Consider the following 15,080-nt stretch of genomic DNA (forward strand, 5'->3'; position numbering starts at 1 on the left):
TTCCATTGGAGTCTTTTTGACATGGCAAGGATTACTACAAATAATAAATTAATATTTACATATTATTTAACTATGCATCTGGCCATGGTTCCTTAAGAAAATTATAAAATAACATGTAAACAAAAATTAATTTTAGTTCTTACCAAACTTTTCAAAATGCGAGAGAAAAAATTTAATCAATTGTTCTTTACTTATTGATTACTGACAGTAAAACAAGAAAAAATAGCACTTGTTTGTCACTTGATCCACTTTGTTGACATTTGTACACAAGACATTTCTCATGACAATGGCAAGTATGCACAGCAAGTACTCATACATTTGGCTTGGGTGCATGCGTTTGTGAGCAGCAGTACATTCGGGGGATTTTTTTTAATATAGTGGTTTTTAATTTCTTAAAATGTAACAAATAAAAAATATGTATAACTTATATTTAATGGTTCTTGGTGAAATAGAATAATTCAGTATGGGTTGAAAGATTATACATCTTAAATATAATTTAGTCTGCATAACTTTTTTTCCCTCTCGTGGAAAAAGCAAATGTGATTTAAATGAGGATTTGACTAAGCTAGATAGATGGGCAAATGAATGGGGGTTTTGGTTTAATGCAGCAAAATGTATGGTCTTGAGGTTTGGGAAACATCGATGGGACAAGTTATACTGGAGGAAGTAGGGGAGACAAGAGATCTGCGGTTGATGATTGATAGAAACTTGAAATTTAGGGGACATATTGCAAAGGTGTTGAAGGTAACACAAAGGATTGCTGCAATAATGAGAAGGACGCTGACCTGCAGAGATAAAACAGTTGTCATTCCATTGTATAAGACCCTGATCAGACCACACTTGGACTATTGTTCTCAGATTTGGTCCCCAGGATTTGAAGGGGATAAATTAACTGTGGAAAGGGTACAAAGGCTGATAACAAAGATGGTCTCAGGACTGTACAATGATAGTTATGAGGATCAGCTGAGGGAATGTGGACTGCAGAGATTGGTGGATAGAAGGAGAGGTGATATGATTGAGACTTTTGAAACTGTTGAGAGGTGGTTACAGGGTTGACACTGGGGAGTTCTTTCACTTGGTTGAACAGCGGGAAGGAGTGATGACAAGAGGCCATCCCTGGAAGTCAGTGAGCACGAATCTGTGAGCAAGAATCTGATGGAGTGATGAGAGCGAGAATGGTCAAAGGAGTGGTATGATAGACTTTGTGTTTCTTAGGGGAGACCTACCCTCGATGAGTCTTGATAGACTTGTCGAGGGTAGGTCCTTCCTAAAACGCAAAGTCTATCAAGACTTTGCGTTTCTTAGGAAGGACCTCCCACGATGAGTCTTTTGACTCCATGGAGGCCTGAATAATAATAATAATAAAATAATTAGTCAATATATGCTGGAATATTTTCCAGCTCACACCCCTGGTTAAGAAACTGTGGTCCAGTAGAACATCAACATTAGATTCTACTCCATGAGTCCGATAAGTCTGGTTTGTCTATCCATGCCTTATCCACTAGGCATAGAATTCATTGGAATAAAACAAAAGTTCCACATAATTTTTTTTTTTTTTTTATTTGAAAGACTATATAAAGAAAGTTGTGTAGCCCATGTCCATTGACTGAACTTCAACAAGAATGAGTGTCTTAAACTTTCCCAATTTTGGGAAGTCATCTTAAGTAATACTCCTCTTTCTGGGTCTAACGAATTAGTAATTACTGTTACAAGATTAAGCATTTATAAATTTCTGAAGAAATTGTTCTACTGTACAGAAATGAAATTTGAACCAGAAAAACTGCAGGAAAAAAAAAATGGACACTGGAATGTCTAGAAAGGACAGCAAGCTATATTCTCTGGAACAATAACAAAAAAATGCAGAAATATATAAAGAACTAAAAACAGACTTAGTATTAGATAAAATATACGAATGCAGGAAGAAATAGATTGAACATATTAAAAGACAGGACAGTTGAAGACTACCTCAAAAAACTTCAAATACATCCACAACTGGAGGACAGAAATAATCCAAAGAAACAATGAAGGCTACTGGGGCTAAATTCCTGAGCTGAGAAGGAGGAGGAAGAGTGTCCAGCATCTTGGAAATGACCTTATATTTCCTGACTAAACAGAGTCATAAGTAATATAAGGCATTTCTGTTTTTTTGCCCAAGTACCGGATAGTCATCATTGGTTGAGTGAAAAGCTAAACCAATTTTGTTTTGACATTTTTTAAATGCCTTCACATGCAGATTTCTCCAGAATATCCTCTTTTGACCAATATAGCAAATACTGCACAAACAGTGAATCATGTAGACACCAGGGGCATAGATATGGGTGTGCACCATACACTAATAAAATTCATAAAGAAATTATTTTGAAGAAATAATTTTAAATAATTTTTGAGGAGTTATTTATTTGAAATAAATAGTCATGAACTGTTGCAAATATCAAATCATTCACAGCGTGACTGTAAATCAGATAAAGCGAGCATTGCTGTGGAAGCATACACTTGTAAAAATAATCATAATTAAAATTCTGAATAATTTTACGAATTGTTTATGTTAAAATGTTTATTAGTTTTAGTTTCATAACACGCATTGTTGGCACTTGCAATGTGCCCGTTATTGAAATTGTTTTGTCAAAAGTGATATGTAAAGAAGTCAAAAAATTGATGTACTTACCAGATTTGATATTTGTATTACTTAAAAGAATTTTATTGTAATTTAAAATTATCAAAGGTTGTGTTTTATGAAGACATTCTCTTGTCGCTAATGGAGACAACGTGTCAGCCATTAATTATACCTAACTTCTTGCTTACCAGTTTCATGGAGTGCACATTCTCGCCGAGAAGTTTGATGTGTGATTGACAGCTGACAAGTTCGGTATCGAAGCAACTGGAGAATAAACAGGATAGCGTTCGGAAGGAATTTAGAACACAGGCTGGGAGATATTTAGATTCAGAGGAACTTGAGTTTTTTTTTATGTGACAGTCGGAGGAAAATTAATAGTATATTCCGAAAAAGGAATCGTGGAACTATTAAGTTTCAAAGTGGAATAAGCATTGATAAATAAAAGGAAAATATTGCTATATGCATTTTAAACGGAATATTGGAGCAAACACTAATTGAAAGATTTATAGTAGATTCCGAAAAGGGAATCGTAGAACTGTAAGTTTTTTTTTAATTGGAAGAGTTAAGACTGTCAATAAGCATTTAGTGAATAAAAGAAGAATTTGCTATTTACGTTCTAAAGGAATGTTCAAGAAAACTCTGATTAGGAAGTTTCATCTGTATTAAGGAAGCCGGATCTGACTATTATTTCTACTGAAGAAAAGAGACATTAATTAAGTTCGGACGAATTAATGTGTGTTACATGAGTGATGAAAAAGGATCCTGTGAAAATGAAGAATAGAGTCATATATTTTCAGAAAAGGGCCTTGACAGAGAAAGAAACTGGCTATGAACATTTTTTCATTGTGAAAACAAAGTGTTTCGTCTAGTCTTAAATGTAAGTTTATTTTTAAAAGGCCTTGGATCCAATTAATTTGTAGTTAGTTATGTAATATTTTTTTTTTTGAAGTGCATATATATTGTGTTTGTTATATTAAATGTGTTTATTTTGTATTTTGGTCTTGAGTCAGTGATTATTTGGATTCTGAAAGAAAGAGTTAAGATCATTGCACCAACTGGAGCGAACACTTATGCATATAATAATATATAGGTACACTCAGAAATAAAAAAAATATAATTGTTAGAAACAGAGATCATCTCTATGGTAGGAGTCATGAACTGTTGCAAATATCAAGTCATTCACAGTGTGATTGTAAATCAGATAAAGCGAGCATTGCTGTTGAAGCACACACCGACTAGTTATATATTGAGAGAGTAGCGTGACTCCCTACACACAGTCAACAATGAGGCAGGATTTTTAATGGCCAAAAGTGAGTGGAGGTTATGCAGCACGTGCACACACACTGATGCATTTGCACAGGAATTAAAGTGTGCAGGCTTTCAATAGCACAAGTAGTTCAGTTCTACTCAATAGAACTTGCAGCCAAAAAGTGAGGTGCAGTTATTCCTTGTGGTTTCCTGTTTGATAACTGTGTATTTTTTTTCTTCTTTAAACTGACATTTATTTTTATTTTTCTTGACAATGGAAAACAGCACCTAGAATATGAGATCAAGCTAAAAATTGTTAAAGATAGTAAACCACATCCACTTCTTCCAAATCTACATACCGTTTACATCTTGGAAATGAAGAATTAAACTGATGCAAATAGAATGTTATTTTTTCTGAATAAAGTAAGTTTTTTATATAAATTTCATGTGTAATAATGTTGCCTAACTAGAGAACACCTACTGGTATATCCACTATATGTCCATAGTAGACACTCAGTTTCTTGATAGAAGAAAGGGATGAGAAGATTTCCAAGGCTGTAAGTATATGGAGATCTTGTATAGCGAGATGAAAGGCATTTTTAGATCATGATAGAAATTTTGTATGTAATATTGTGGATACAAGGAAGGATGACTGTATCTTTGAAGTCTTGTTCATTAGTTGATACCTTGGGTAGGTTTGAAAAATCCAAGAAGGAGAAGAGAATGAAGTTTTTTATTTCTTTTTCCTCTGTTACTGGAGATGTTATAGGCTCTGTTCCTTAGTGTTCTGATCATTATTACAAGAGTGGTGAGAAGAAACATGGAGAAAAATTATACTCAACAAGAAATTATATTTTAATTTAATTCCGGCAGGCTTGATTAGCCGAGTGGTTAGTGCATATGCTCTCCAAAAAAACTGCTCCTCTAATAATTTCGGTAGTTCGAATCCCACCATGGGCATGGATGTTTACGATTGCATTCAGGGGAGATGAATTTCATCACCCAGTGTGAGATCACTGTTCCACTTATTAGAGGCTTGAAAAAGTTCCATGTTTGGTCTCTAGAGAGGGGTTTCTGGACTATGTAAAAAAACAAATACAAAAAATACAAAAACAATTTGATAAAAATAGAAAAAAAAAAAAGTGAAAGCAGACAAAGTTTGTGCATGAAGTATCTTCATGAAAAGACTACTTGTATATAGAGGCTGTTGATGTCACATCAATTGCATTGTATCCCATAATGCAAAGCACACTTCCTTTAGGACAAGTACAGGATCCCTTGCTTAACGCAGTTTTGCTTAATGCGGGATTTGATTAATGGAGCAAAATGAATTGCACCAATTCCTTTATATATGCGGCAAGAGTTTTAATTAATGTGCCTTTAATTTACCATGCAAGCTTCGAGGAGTATTTCCTGGCTGAGAGAAATGGTTGAAGCTTATTGCAGGAGAAATAACTTAGCTTTCAAAGCTCTTTTGCTTTTAGATAATGTACCTGGTCATCCAAATTCTCTTAATGATCTGTGTGAGAATGTGAAAGTTTTATTTTTTCATCCATGGGTTGTAGCAATGATGTCGTATTTGGTAGAAAAAATAAAACTTTCACATTTTCACACAGATCATTAAGAGAAAAGTTGCAATGGGCATCATTTCAACTTTTAAAGTATATTTTCTTAAAAAGACATTCTCAAAGGCAGTAGAAACAACAGTGGGAGAAAATGCGATTACGCTCCAAGAATTTTGGAAAAAATTTAACATTAAACACGCAATTGAAAACATTCATGACTTGTGGGAGCAAGCGTCTTCTAACTGCATGAGAGCTGTTTGGAAAAGCCTTTTGCCAGAATGCACTAATGACTTAGGTGGGTTTCAAAATCCTGTGAACAATGTGGTTGAAGAAATCGTTGTAATTGGTGATGATGCAGAAGATGTTAAAGAATTATTGGATTCAAATTCAAAAGATTTCAGTGAAAATGATCTTGAAATTGAACAACAATGCACATATGAAGACAATGAACAAACAGAATGTGAAGATAAGGTTCCAAAGGAGATAACAATTAAAGAACGGGATGGAATATTTCATAGTTTAGAATCGCTTAAGTAGCAAGTAATGGATATGGATCCAGATATTAATCAAAGAATGCTTGTTTGCCGAGGACTAGAGAGTCATTTTGCTTGTTATCATACAATTTATGCTGCTAAGAAAAAACACATAAAAACTAAAACTGCTCAATTGACTCCTGATAACTTTTTTTGATAAAAAAATTGCAGTAACTAATGTAGGTACAGACATTTATTAAACATTTACATTGTATTTATTTTTTTTAATCTTTCCTAAAAGAGTACCATATAAAACAAATTATTAATACAGTAATCGATCATGGATGAACTGTAATTTTTACCATTGATTATTATATTTAATTAACGTAATTTTGATATATGCGGTAACATTGAGGGATTAATTAATCGTGTTAATCAAGGGATACCTGTATATTGCTATGCATAGTGGAAAGGGTAACTACCCAGATCACCTTTTACTTTACTCTGGTCTCATTAGTGATAGCCAAATCCAGGAAGATACCAATGAATTAATACCGAAGTCATATATTTTCAATATACAGGTAATATAAAGGTGTATCACTTTATTATTAAAATAGTTGTAGAATGATTTTCTTCACTTGATTACAAAGTAAATTATACTTGACAAGAAATTATATTTTTGTTTAATCCTTTATTCAAGTGTAAGCAAACAAAGTTTGCATGTGACGTATCTTTACATAAGTAGGCTATGTGTAGAGGCAGTTGAGCTATAGTCTACTAGTGAAGATACTTCATCCATAAACTTTGTTTGTTTACATTTGGATAAAGATTTAAACAATTTCCATTTGAAGCCTTGAGTTAGAGATATTTCTGGCATCTACCCCTTGACCTGTCCAGCTAGAGTGGCCTTATCAGTAGCTTAGCTATCACTTGTATAGAATTTGAAGTTCTATTATTCTATAATTGGTGCATGCCTACCTTCTTACCACTTCAAGGTGAAGATACCATCAAGGAGATATTGATTTCTATTGATTAGAATAAGGCAACATTAAAGTCTGAATTGCAGAAAACCCAAAATAAATACCCCCCCCAAATAATAATAAAAAATAAATAAATAATAATGGAATAAGAGTGATAACACAATGCTGACTGCAATTGCTTTCTGAAGATTTTAACTTTCTCTTCTGCAGTGGCTATGAAATTAAAAGCTGAAAATCTCATAAAAAAGTTGCAGCACCTGACATCATGCCAGTAAAACCATAAGGGAAAAAAGCCACTTTCACCAAATTCAAGATTTACCTCTTTAAGCTTTAGATTTGATTTCAGTTACAGACATCTGATTTAAGAGAGTCAGCAATGACAAACAAACAATACTACTGAAAGGTTCAGTCCAGTGAAGATATAACTGAACAAAGTCAATTCTCTTATTCCTGATGAAGGATTACTGTAAGTAATAAGGTAATTCCTAGAGGAAGAAAATCTAGGTATGCAGACATAGAAAAGGTCGTCCTAAGAGTATTCTCCAGTTTCACTGAACAGCGCACTGACATAACTACTGTAACAACTGAAGCTGTCTCAATCATATATTTCAAGATTAAATTCCAACCAATAACAAAGGCCATAAACTCATGCAGAACTTATGGGCACCCTAGCTCCAAATTCTGCATAACATAAACCTGAGAACAGATGCCAATGCTACTATAAAAAATAAGACTGCATCAGCTGGACCTCCTTTGGTGTTTGCAACTTGACCAGCTAATGCATATATTCCTAGACCTAAGGTGCTATATTCTTAGAGCAATAAGATTGCTTTAGGAATCTTGCAGCAGGACATTTATAAAACAAGACTGCTCTAAAAAAAAAACTCCAAAGAGGTTTGATTATGGGCATGGTTTATAAAATATTACTGCTTTACATTTGTAAAGATTCAGAGTTACATGCATTATGAATATATTATAACAGATTAACAGGAATATTGCTGAATGAGAGTCAATCATTATGTTACTAATAAGATTTGGAATATCAGCTTATTTATATATTTGTTTGTCACATGGTCATTATATCAGAAATTCAAGGAAAGTCTCTTCCATATTTAAACTGGCTGTAATGAAGCATAGTAGTAGCTCTCCATTTGATGCTGTAGGTGAGATCCATGGTATGGTCTGCCAGGCCTGACTGTCCATAGTTGTGGCAGCAGGTGTAGTATCATAGGTAGATGTTTTTCTGATCTGTCCATTAATAGTCTAGCCTATAGGTGTAGATGCAATGAACTTTGCAAATAGCTGGAAGTGATTATCTAAATGGGAGCAGATAGGAGTTGCTAGCTCAATATAATATTTTGAAAGTCATATGGAGATTTTATTTCTTTAGATCCTGGCTATTTTTTTTTTGAGATTTCCTAGATAGAGAAATGGTAATATTTACTACACAATGTATGAAATAGGTTGTTGCAAGATAGCTGTGGAAAAGATAAGATATAATTGTATTATAATTAGTGGCACTATAAAATTTATGTTGGATTTTCTTTATAATATAGTTTTAACTGTAGTGTTCAGTGTTTTGAGTTAGTGTGTGATTTTAAGCTTTGTCATTTATGGTGTGGGTAATAGCACCAAAGCATATCAAGACACTGTTCAAGGAACCTGGAAATGAATAATACTGGACAGGGATTTGAACAGAAGGGAATATAGCGAAAGCAAACAAAATAGTGAGGATTACTTGGATGAAAAACAGACTAAAAATCAAGATAAGGAAGTTCTTTTCAAACTATATAAGGCTTTAATAATACCTCATCTGGATACTGTGACGGATTTAGCTGCCCTGATTTCATGGGGATAATGAAGTGGAAAACAAGCATTTGAAGTGAGTGAAGATAGTGATGGATCTGCAGAATGTCCATTGTGGATAGATTACAGGTTTCTATGGGTTGCAAGATTCATAAAATTAGTTCGATATAAAATTAATAACGGAAAAAACTCACGTACAAAGATTATTTAATAGTATAATTTTTGCCTGTGTGTCACAGGCATCTTCAGTACATGTTAAGCTCAAATTAAACAATAACTGACAATTCCAAAAAGCGCCACCTAAGTAGCTGGTGTAAGATAACTAAAAAGGTCAATAAAGTTCCTAAAAAAAATAAAATAAATAAAATAAAAAATTAATACAATAAAAAGTTAGGAAAGATTAGCTGATTTGTAAAGTACTATCTCCCATAAAGGGGACAGATGTAAGCCGTCGGATCTGTTTAAGTTAGGAGAATGAAGCAGAGTTTCACATGTTTCTTTATAAAGGCGTTCATGAGGAACTGACTTTTGTGAAGAACTCTTCTCTTTCTCCAATGAACTCTATGTCTAGTGAAGGTAGCATGTTCTGCAAGTCCAGACTTTTCAGGTTTAAAGTATTCAATATAAGATTGGCGTTCTTCTAGCCGAATAGAGGCAGATATTCCCGTTTGTCCAAAATAAGATAATCCACAAGAGCACGGAATCTGGGAGACACCTGGATGATTAAGATGTGGAAGCTTGTCCTTAGGAGAAGTGAGAAAGATTCCGTGCTCTTGTGGATTATCTTATTTCGGACAAACGGGAAGAACTGCCTCTATTCGGCTAGAAGAACACCAATCTTATATTGAATACTTTAAACCTGAAAAGTCTGGACTTGCAGAACATGCTATCTTCACTAGACATAGAGTTCATTGGAGAAAGACAAGAGTTCTTCACAAAAGTCAGTTCCTCATGGAACGCCTTTATAAAGAAACATGTGAAACTCTGCTTCATTCTCCTAACTTAAACAGATCCGACGCCTTACGTCTGTCCCCTTTATGGGAGATAGTACTTTACAAATCACCTAATCTTTCCTAACTTTTTATTGTATTGATTTTTTTTTTTTTTTTTTAGGAAATTTATTCACTTTTTAGTTATCTTACACCAGCTACTTAGGTGGCGCTTTTTGGAATTGTCAGTTATTGTTTAATTTGAGCTTAATATGTACTGAAGATGCCTTTGTACATAATCTTTGTACATAAGTTTTTTCCTTTATTAATTTTGTATCGATATGTCTACTCATGGTCTACCTCTTTTAAAACTGATAAAATTAGTGCAACATATGCAACATATAAATGCAATATATTGCATTTATTGACTTTGAAAAAGCATTTGACAAAGTTAAAAGAAACATATTATTCAACATATTAAAAGAAAGACAAATACCAAATAATATCCTAAAAGCTATCACAAGTATATATGAAAATAATCAAATACAAATAAGATTAAATCACGAGCTATCATATACGAGAGAGATAAACCAAGGGATGTCCGACAGGGATGTTCCCTCTCAGCAACTCTTTTTAATATCTACTTAAATGAAATAATAATAAAATGGAATAAAAATTTACATCAAGGAATTAAACTTTCTTCTACAGTAAACTTAAACACTCTCCTCTTTGCCGACCGACCAAATAATAATTACAAATTCTGAAGATAAACTACAGAAAGCTATTTTAGATCTAAATGAGATATCCAAAGATTATGGAATAATAATATCAACAGAAAAATCAAAAACTATGGCCTTTAAAGGACAAGATCCAGCAAGAACTAAAATAGTAATAGATAACAAGATCTTAGAACAGGTGAATTCATTTAATTACCTAGGATGTACGATCACATATGAAAATGAAAAATATATAAATGTAAAAATTGCATTTATATATTTAAACCAAACTATATATTTAAACTCTATATTTAAACCAAACCTAGTTCAAAAACAAACCAGACAAAAAGTATACAATACATTAGCCCTACCAGTCTTAATATGGAAGCGAAATCTGGACAATAAAACAAAAAGACAAACAAAGATTAATAACAGCAGAAATGAAGTTTATGAGAAAAACTGCAAAGTATACTCTATTTGATCACAAAAGAAACGAAGAAATTATGAAAGAATTAAACCAAGAACCAATAATAGAAAAAAATAAAAAATATAAACATAAATGGATGGAACACGTTCAAAGAATGAAAACAGAAAGATTACCAAAACAAGCCATTAGGAAAAAGAAAACCAGGACGTCCTCTTAAATGATCCAATGATGATTTTTAAGGCCGGAACAGGCCATGCTAGGCCTAAATCCTTGATATGCATGATGATGATGATGATGAAAATTAGTTGATAAGCAGAGAAAAGAGAATATGATAAAAACATAAGTTATTATTATTATGCTTCAGGCTTCCATGAAGTCACAAGACTCATCGTGGGAGGCCCATCCTGGAAACCATGGTGGTTCAACCACCCTCCATACAAAGAAACCACTCCTTACTCTCTTGTTCACAACTTCCAGGGATGGCTTCTTGTCCTTGCTCCTTCCCAATGTTCCACCAAACAAAAGAACTCCCCACGGTCAACCATGTAAGTACCTCTGAATAGTTTAAAAGTCTCAATCATATTACCTCTCCTTCTTTTATCTACCAAACTTTGCCAAATTTATCCCCTTCAAATTCTGGGGGGATTTATGGAACAGATGTAAATGAATTTTTCGATACATGGCAGAAGGGAAGAGAACAAGCGATCATTTCTAAAAATTCAATAAGAGTGCAGTGAGCAGTGACAACTAGAAATTTTTTGTTTGAAGAGTAATGAATAACTGGAATTGATTGATAGATGGAGTTTTGTGGGTGGCACTGCCAGAGAATGGCAGAGTAGACATATGAGACACTGTAAATGGTGATAAATATTGGTAACTGGGCCAATTGCAATGAGTTAAGATTCAGATTAAGAACAATAACAATAAACTAATACTATTTGCTGACCTGGTTGGCTGAGCGGTTAGCATATCCACTCTCCAGCCAAAAGGCTGTGGGTTCGAATCCCACCGTGGGCATGGATGTTTGTGATTGTCTGTGAAAATACTAATGTTGGTGGTGGTGGGTGTTTGATGGCGTTATTGGTGTAGTTACAGTTCATTGTAGTTGGTGGGTTGAGTAGTGAAGACAGAGTAGGAGAGTAGGTGCCCTCCCTCGATGAGTCTTTGGAATCCCTGGAGGTGTAACATATTAATAATAATATTTAGGCAGTGTACATATTAAGATAAAAGATAAAAATTCATCTCAACTTTTAAATCATGATTTTCATGTGTCCACTTTAATTCTTTACATCCTAAACTTTTAATCACACTAGTGTATAAAATTAAGTTGACTTTATCAATGGCAACTTTTTTTCCCAATAAACATTGAAGCACAGCTGATACTTTTTAAGCACTGTTACTATACCTCATCTAACCCACTGTGATAATGAGAAGGATCCCATGCAACAAGTGTAATATTCCTATAAAGAGATGACCTGAAGAACTCGAATTCTGGTTTCGAAACAACCTGAGAGTTGAGAACACGAATAGTAGTCTTAGAACCTACATCGGTCTCATATCCTTGAGTAGGTGCACTATTAAAACGGAGTACAGCATCATGAGAATCTAAAACAAAGTAAAGGTACATCAGAAAGAAGGTAATAGTAAATATTAATGTAAAGAACCTTTTATATGAAAATATTACAGAAAATTCCACAAAACTTCACAGAGAAAAAAGCATTGTGATTTATGGGATACAAATGGAATCATACATTCCACACAATTTGTATCACATAAATTGCATGGAGTGAGGTCTATGCTCATACTAGAACTTCAAAACATAGCAATCATGTCATGTGTATTTCTCTTTTCAAAGAAAACAGAAATTTTGCCAAGGAAAGTCTAAATTCCATTAGCAAGGAATATTTATAATTCGAAATTAACTTTTTCACATTTTCAGAATGCATTTATCCCCACAGATCACTCACTTTACTCCACCATAGTGACATAAAAATAATTATATTTAGCATTTTCATATAAGCAAAACTTTAATAAATGGTATAGCAGAGCAGAATCCAAAACCAAAAGAAGGCATATGATTAGTGGTATGCTACAGGGTTCTATGTTTGGACCTGCTATTTAAAATGTACATTAATGAAATCATTAATGATATGAGTATTCCTCCTATCATTCTTGATAGGAGGAATACCCATTTGAATGCAGGCAAAGTAAAATTGGAGAGATCAACAGTTTAATAAGGGTGATGCAGAGATGTTCAAGAATGATTTACATAAAACAACAGTGTAGACAAAGGATAATGATTACAAATTTAATGTGGCAAAATGTAATTAACATATTCTGAAATTAGAAGATCACAAGTTGTATATACCACTTATGGAAATGGACTGCAGGAAACAGATGAGATTAAAGATCTGTGTGTAGGGGGGGGGGATAATGGAGGGATTTGAAGTTCAGAGGGCTCACATGGATCTTTAAGAACACACTGACTCAAAGATAAGGAGATTAGTATTGCTCTATAATATAGCCACACCAGGACTGTGTGTGTGTACAGATATGGTTAACTGATTTAACACTTCCAGATCCCATTTCTTGGTGATGTGGAAGTGTTAAAGAGATTCAGAGACAAACGACCAAAATTGTGACCAAACTCAATTATGAGTTACAAAATTAATTGATAAATGGAATAAAGAGATGAAAAAATATGTTACAAAAGTGATTTTATAGTAGATGTTGAAGAAATGTTCCAGTACATAATGGGACAAAAGAGAATAAGGGATTCATACCTGATAGTTGTGCAATCAAGTATTCTTTCATTGAATTAATTTAAGGAAAGAGATGATAAGTATTGTGTGAATAATGGTTCGTGTTAGCCTCCTGCAATTAGTCTTCAAACTACATAGAGAGGTTCCCATATAATAATAAAAAATAACTTCTTAAATTTTAAGTATAATTTCTGGGAAATTCCCATGTTACTCCTCTAAAACACTATTAATATAATTAACGGCTATTTTAGCCTGTTTTTGTTTAGGAGTGTCCCTTATATTTAATACATTGGCTAACATAACTCAAAAGGGGTATATATATATATAATTTAGGACATTACGGGCGAGTGTAGAAGGCAATTATGGCAGAATAAAAATTTCTTAAATTTTCTGAAAATTTTCTAAAGATAATTAGATAAATTAAACTAAGAATTAAATCTAAATTTTTAAAAGAAAAGTTTTTTTTATTTTTTTATTTTTATTAATCACATTTCATGACCATCAAAGGTTACACTGTTGGGAGCTATGAGTGGGTATGTTAATAGCAAAGAAAATGTACAAAAAAAAAAAAAAAAAAAGGAGAGAAAGAATAAATGCTCTTTGTACATACTAGCTATGTATTGATTTGATCAAGGTAAGGAATACAAGGATTTCTATTTTTTAGATACAAAAACCCAATTTTGAAATTAAATTTGTCAACTGAAGTATGTCTACTTAAAAGATCAAAGATTATTATGATATAATAATCTTTGGAGAGCAAGGATTATGAATGATATGCTGGCTGAAATATGTGAGGAGACGGGAGTACAGTTTGTTAATGTGTGGAATGAGTTTGAGGGACGAAGTGAGCTGTATGGGACGATGGACTGCATTTGAATGGTTATGGTGTGAGTCGTTTGGAGAGACTGCAGCTGTAAGGTAGAGAAGTGAATAGAGAGAATGAATCAGATCGAGAGGGGAGTGATGTGGAAGAGCAGGAGAGTAAGACAGGAGAGATTGAAGGAGTGGAAATGAATGGGGAAGTGAGTGGTATGAGTATAGAAAATGAGAGAATGGGTGTCCAAGAGGAGCAGGGAAACGGGGAGGCTCAGGGTGGACAGGGGTACACAGCGTGAGAAAGGTGGATGCTCCAAGAGGTGAGAGCATGTGTAGGCAGGAAAGTAATGGGATGACCAGGGATCAAGAGGAAACAGATGGAATTGCAAAGGGTTCTAAAATGAAGAAGCAGAAAGGGAAATGGCCCAAGTCGAGCATGGAGAGATCACATCGAGTGAGTGGTAGTATCAGTGGAACTAGCTGTAGATCCAGAAATGAGCTGTTGTGTTTGTATAATGCTAGAAGTATAAGAAACAAGGCAGATGAAATGGTTGCACTAATTGCTTCTGTTCACCCAAAGATTGTCGGAATAAGTGAGACATGATTGGAAGAGGATGACATCCTGACAGGAATAGAGATGGAAGGGTATGATGTGTTTCGTGAGGACAGAGGGGGTAAAAAGAGAGGGGGGGGGTGCTATTGATGATAGGGAAAGAGTTATGTCCATATAAAGTGGAGATGCAA

At 33.9% G+C, this 15,080-nt stretch overlaps 1 protein-coding gene across 3 annotated transcripts in view; it reads right to left on the bottom strand.

Moving 5' to 3' along the window:
- Positions 1-15,080, bottom strand: part of LOC150093361 (beta-galactoside alpha-2,6-sialyltransferase 2-like) — a 134,541-nt gene that overhangs the window by 52,055 nt on the left and 67,406 nt on the right. For all 3 annotated transcript variants that reach the window (XM_090413931.1, XM_090413933.1, XM_090413934.1), the window contains exon 3: positions 12,164-12,363. In XM_090413931.1, coding sequence (XP_090270057.1) covers positions 12,164-12,363 — 200 coding nt within the window. The remainder of the gene's footprint in view (positions 1-12,163; positions 12,364-15,080) is intronic.

Source organism: Typopeltis vanoorti, chromosome 24 (assembly GCF_054136105.1).
Source record: "Typopeltis vanoorti isolate ZY-2024b chromosome 24, IOZ_Tvanoo_1.0, whole genome shotgun sequence".
Classification (NCBI taxonomy): domain Eukaryota; kingdom Metazoa; phylum Arthropoda; class Arachnida; order Uropygi; family Thelyphonidae; genus Typopeltis; species Typopeltis vanoorti.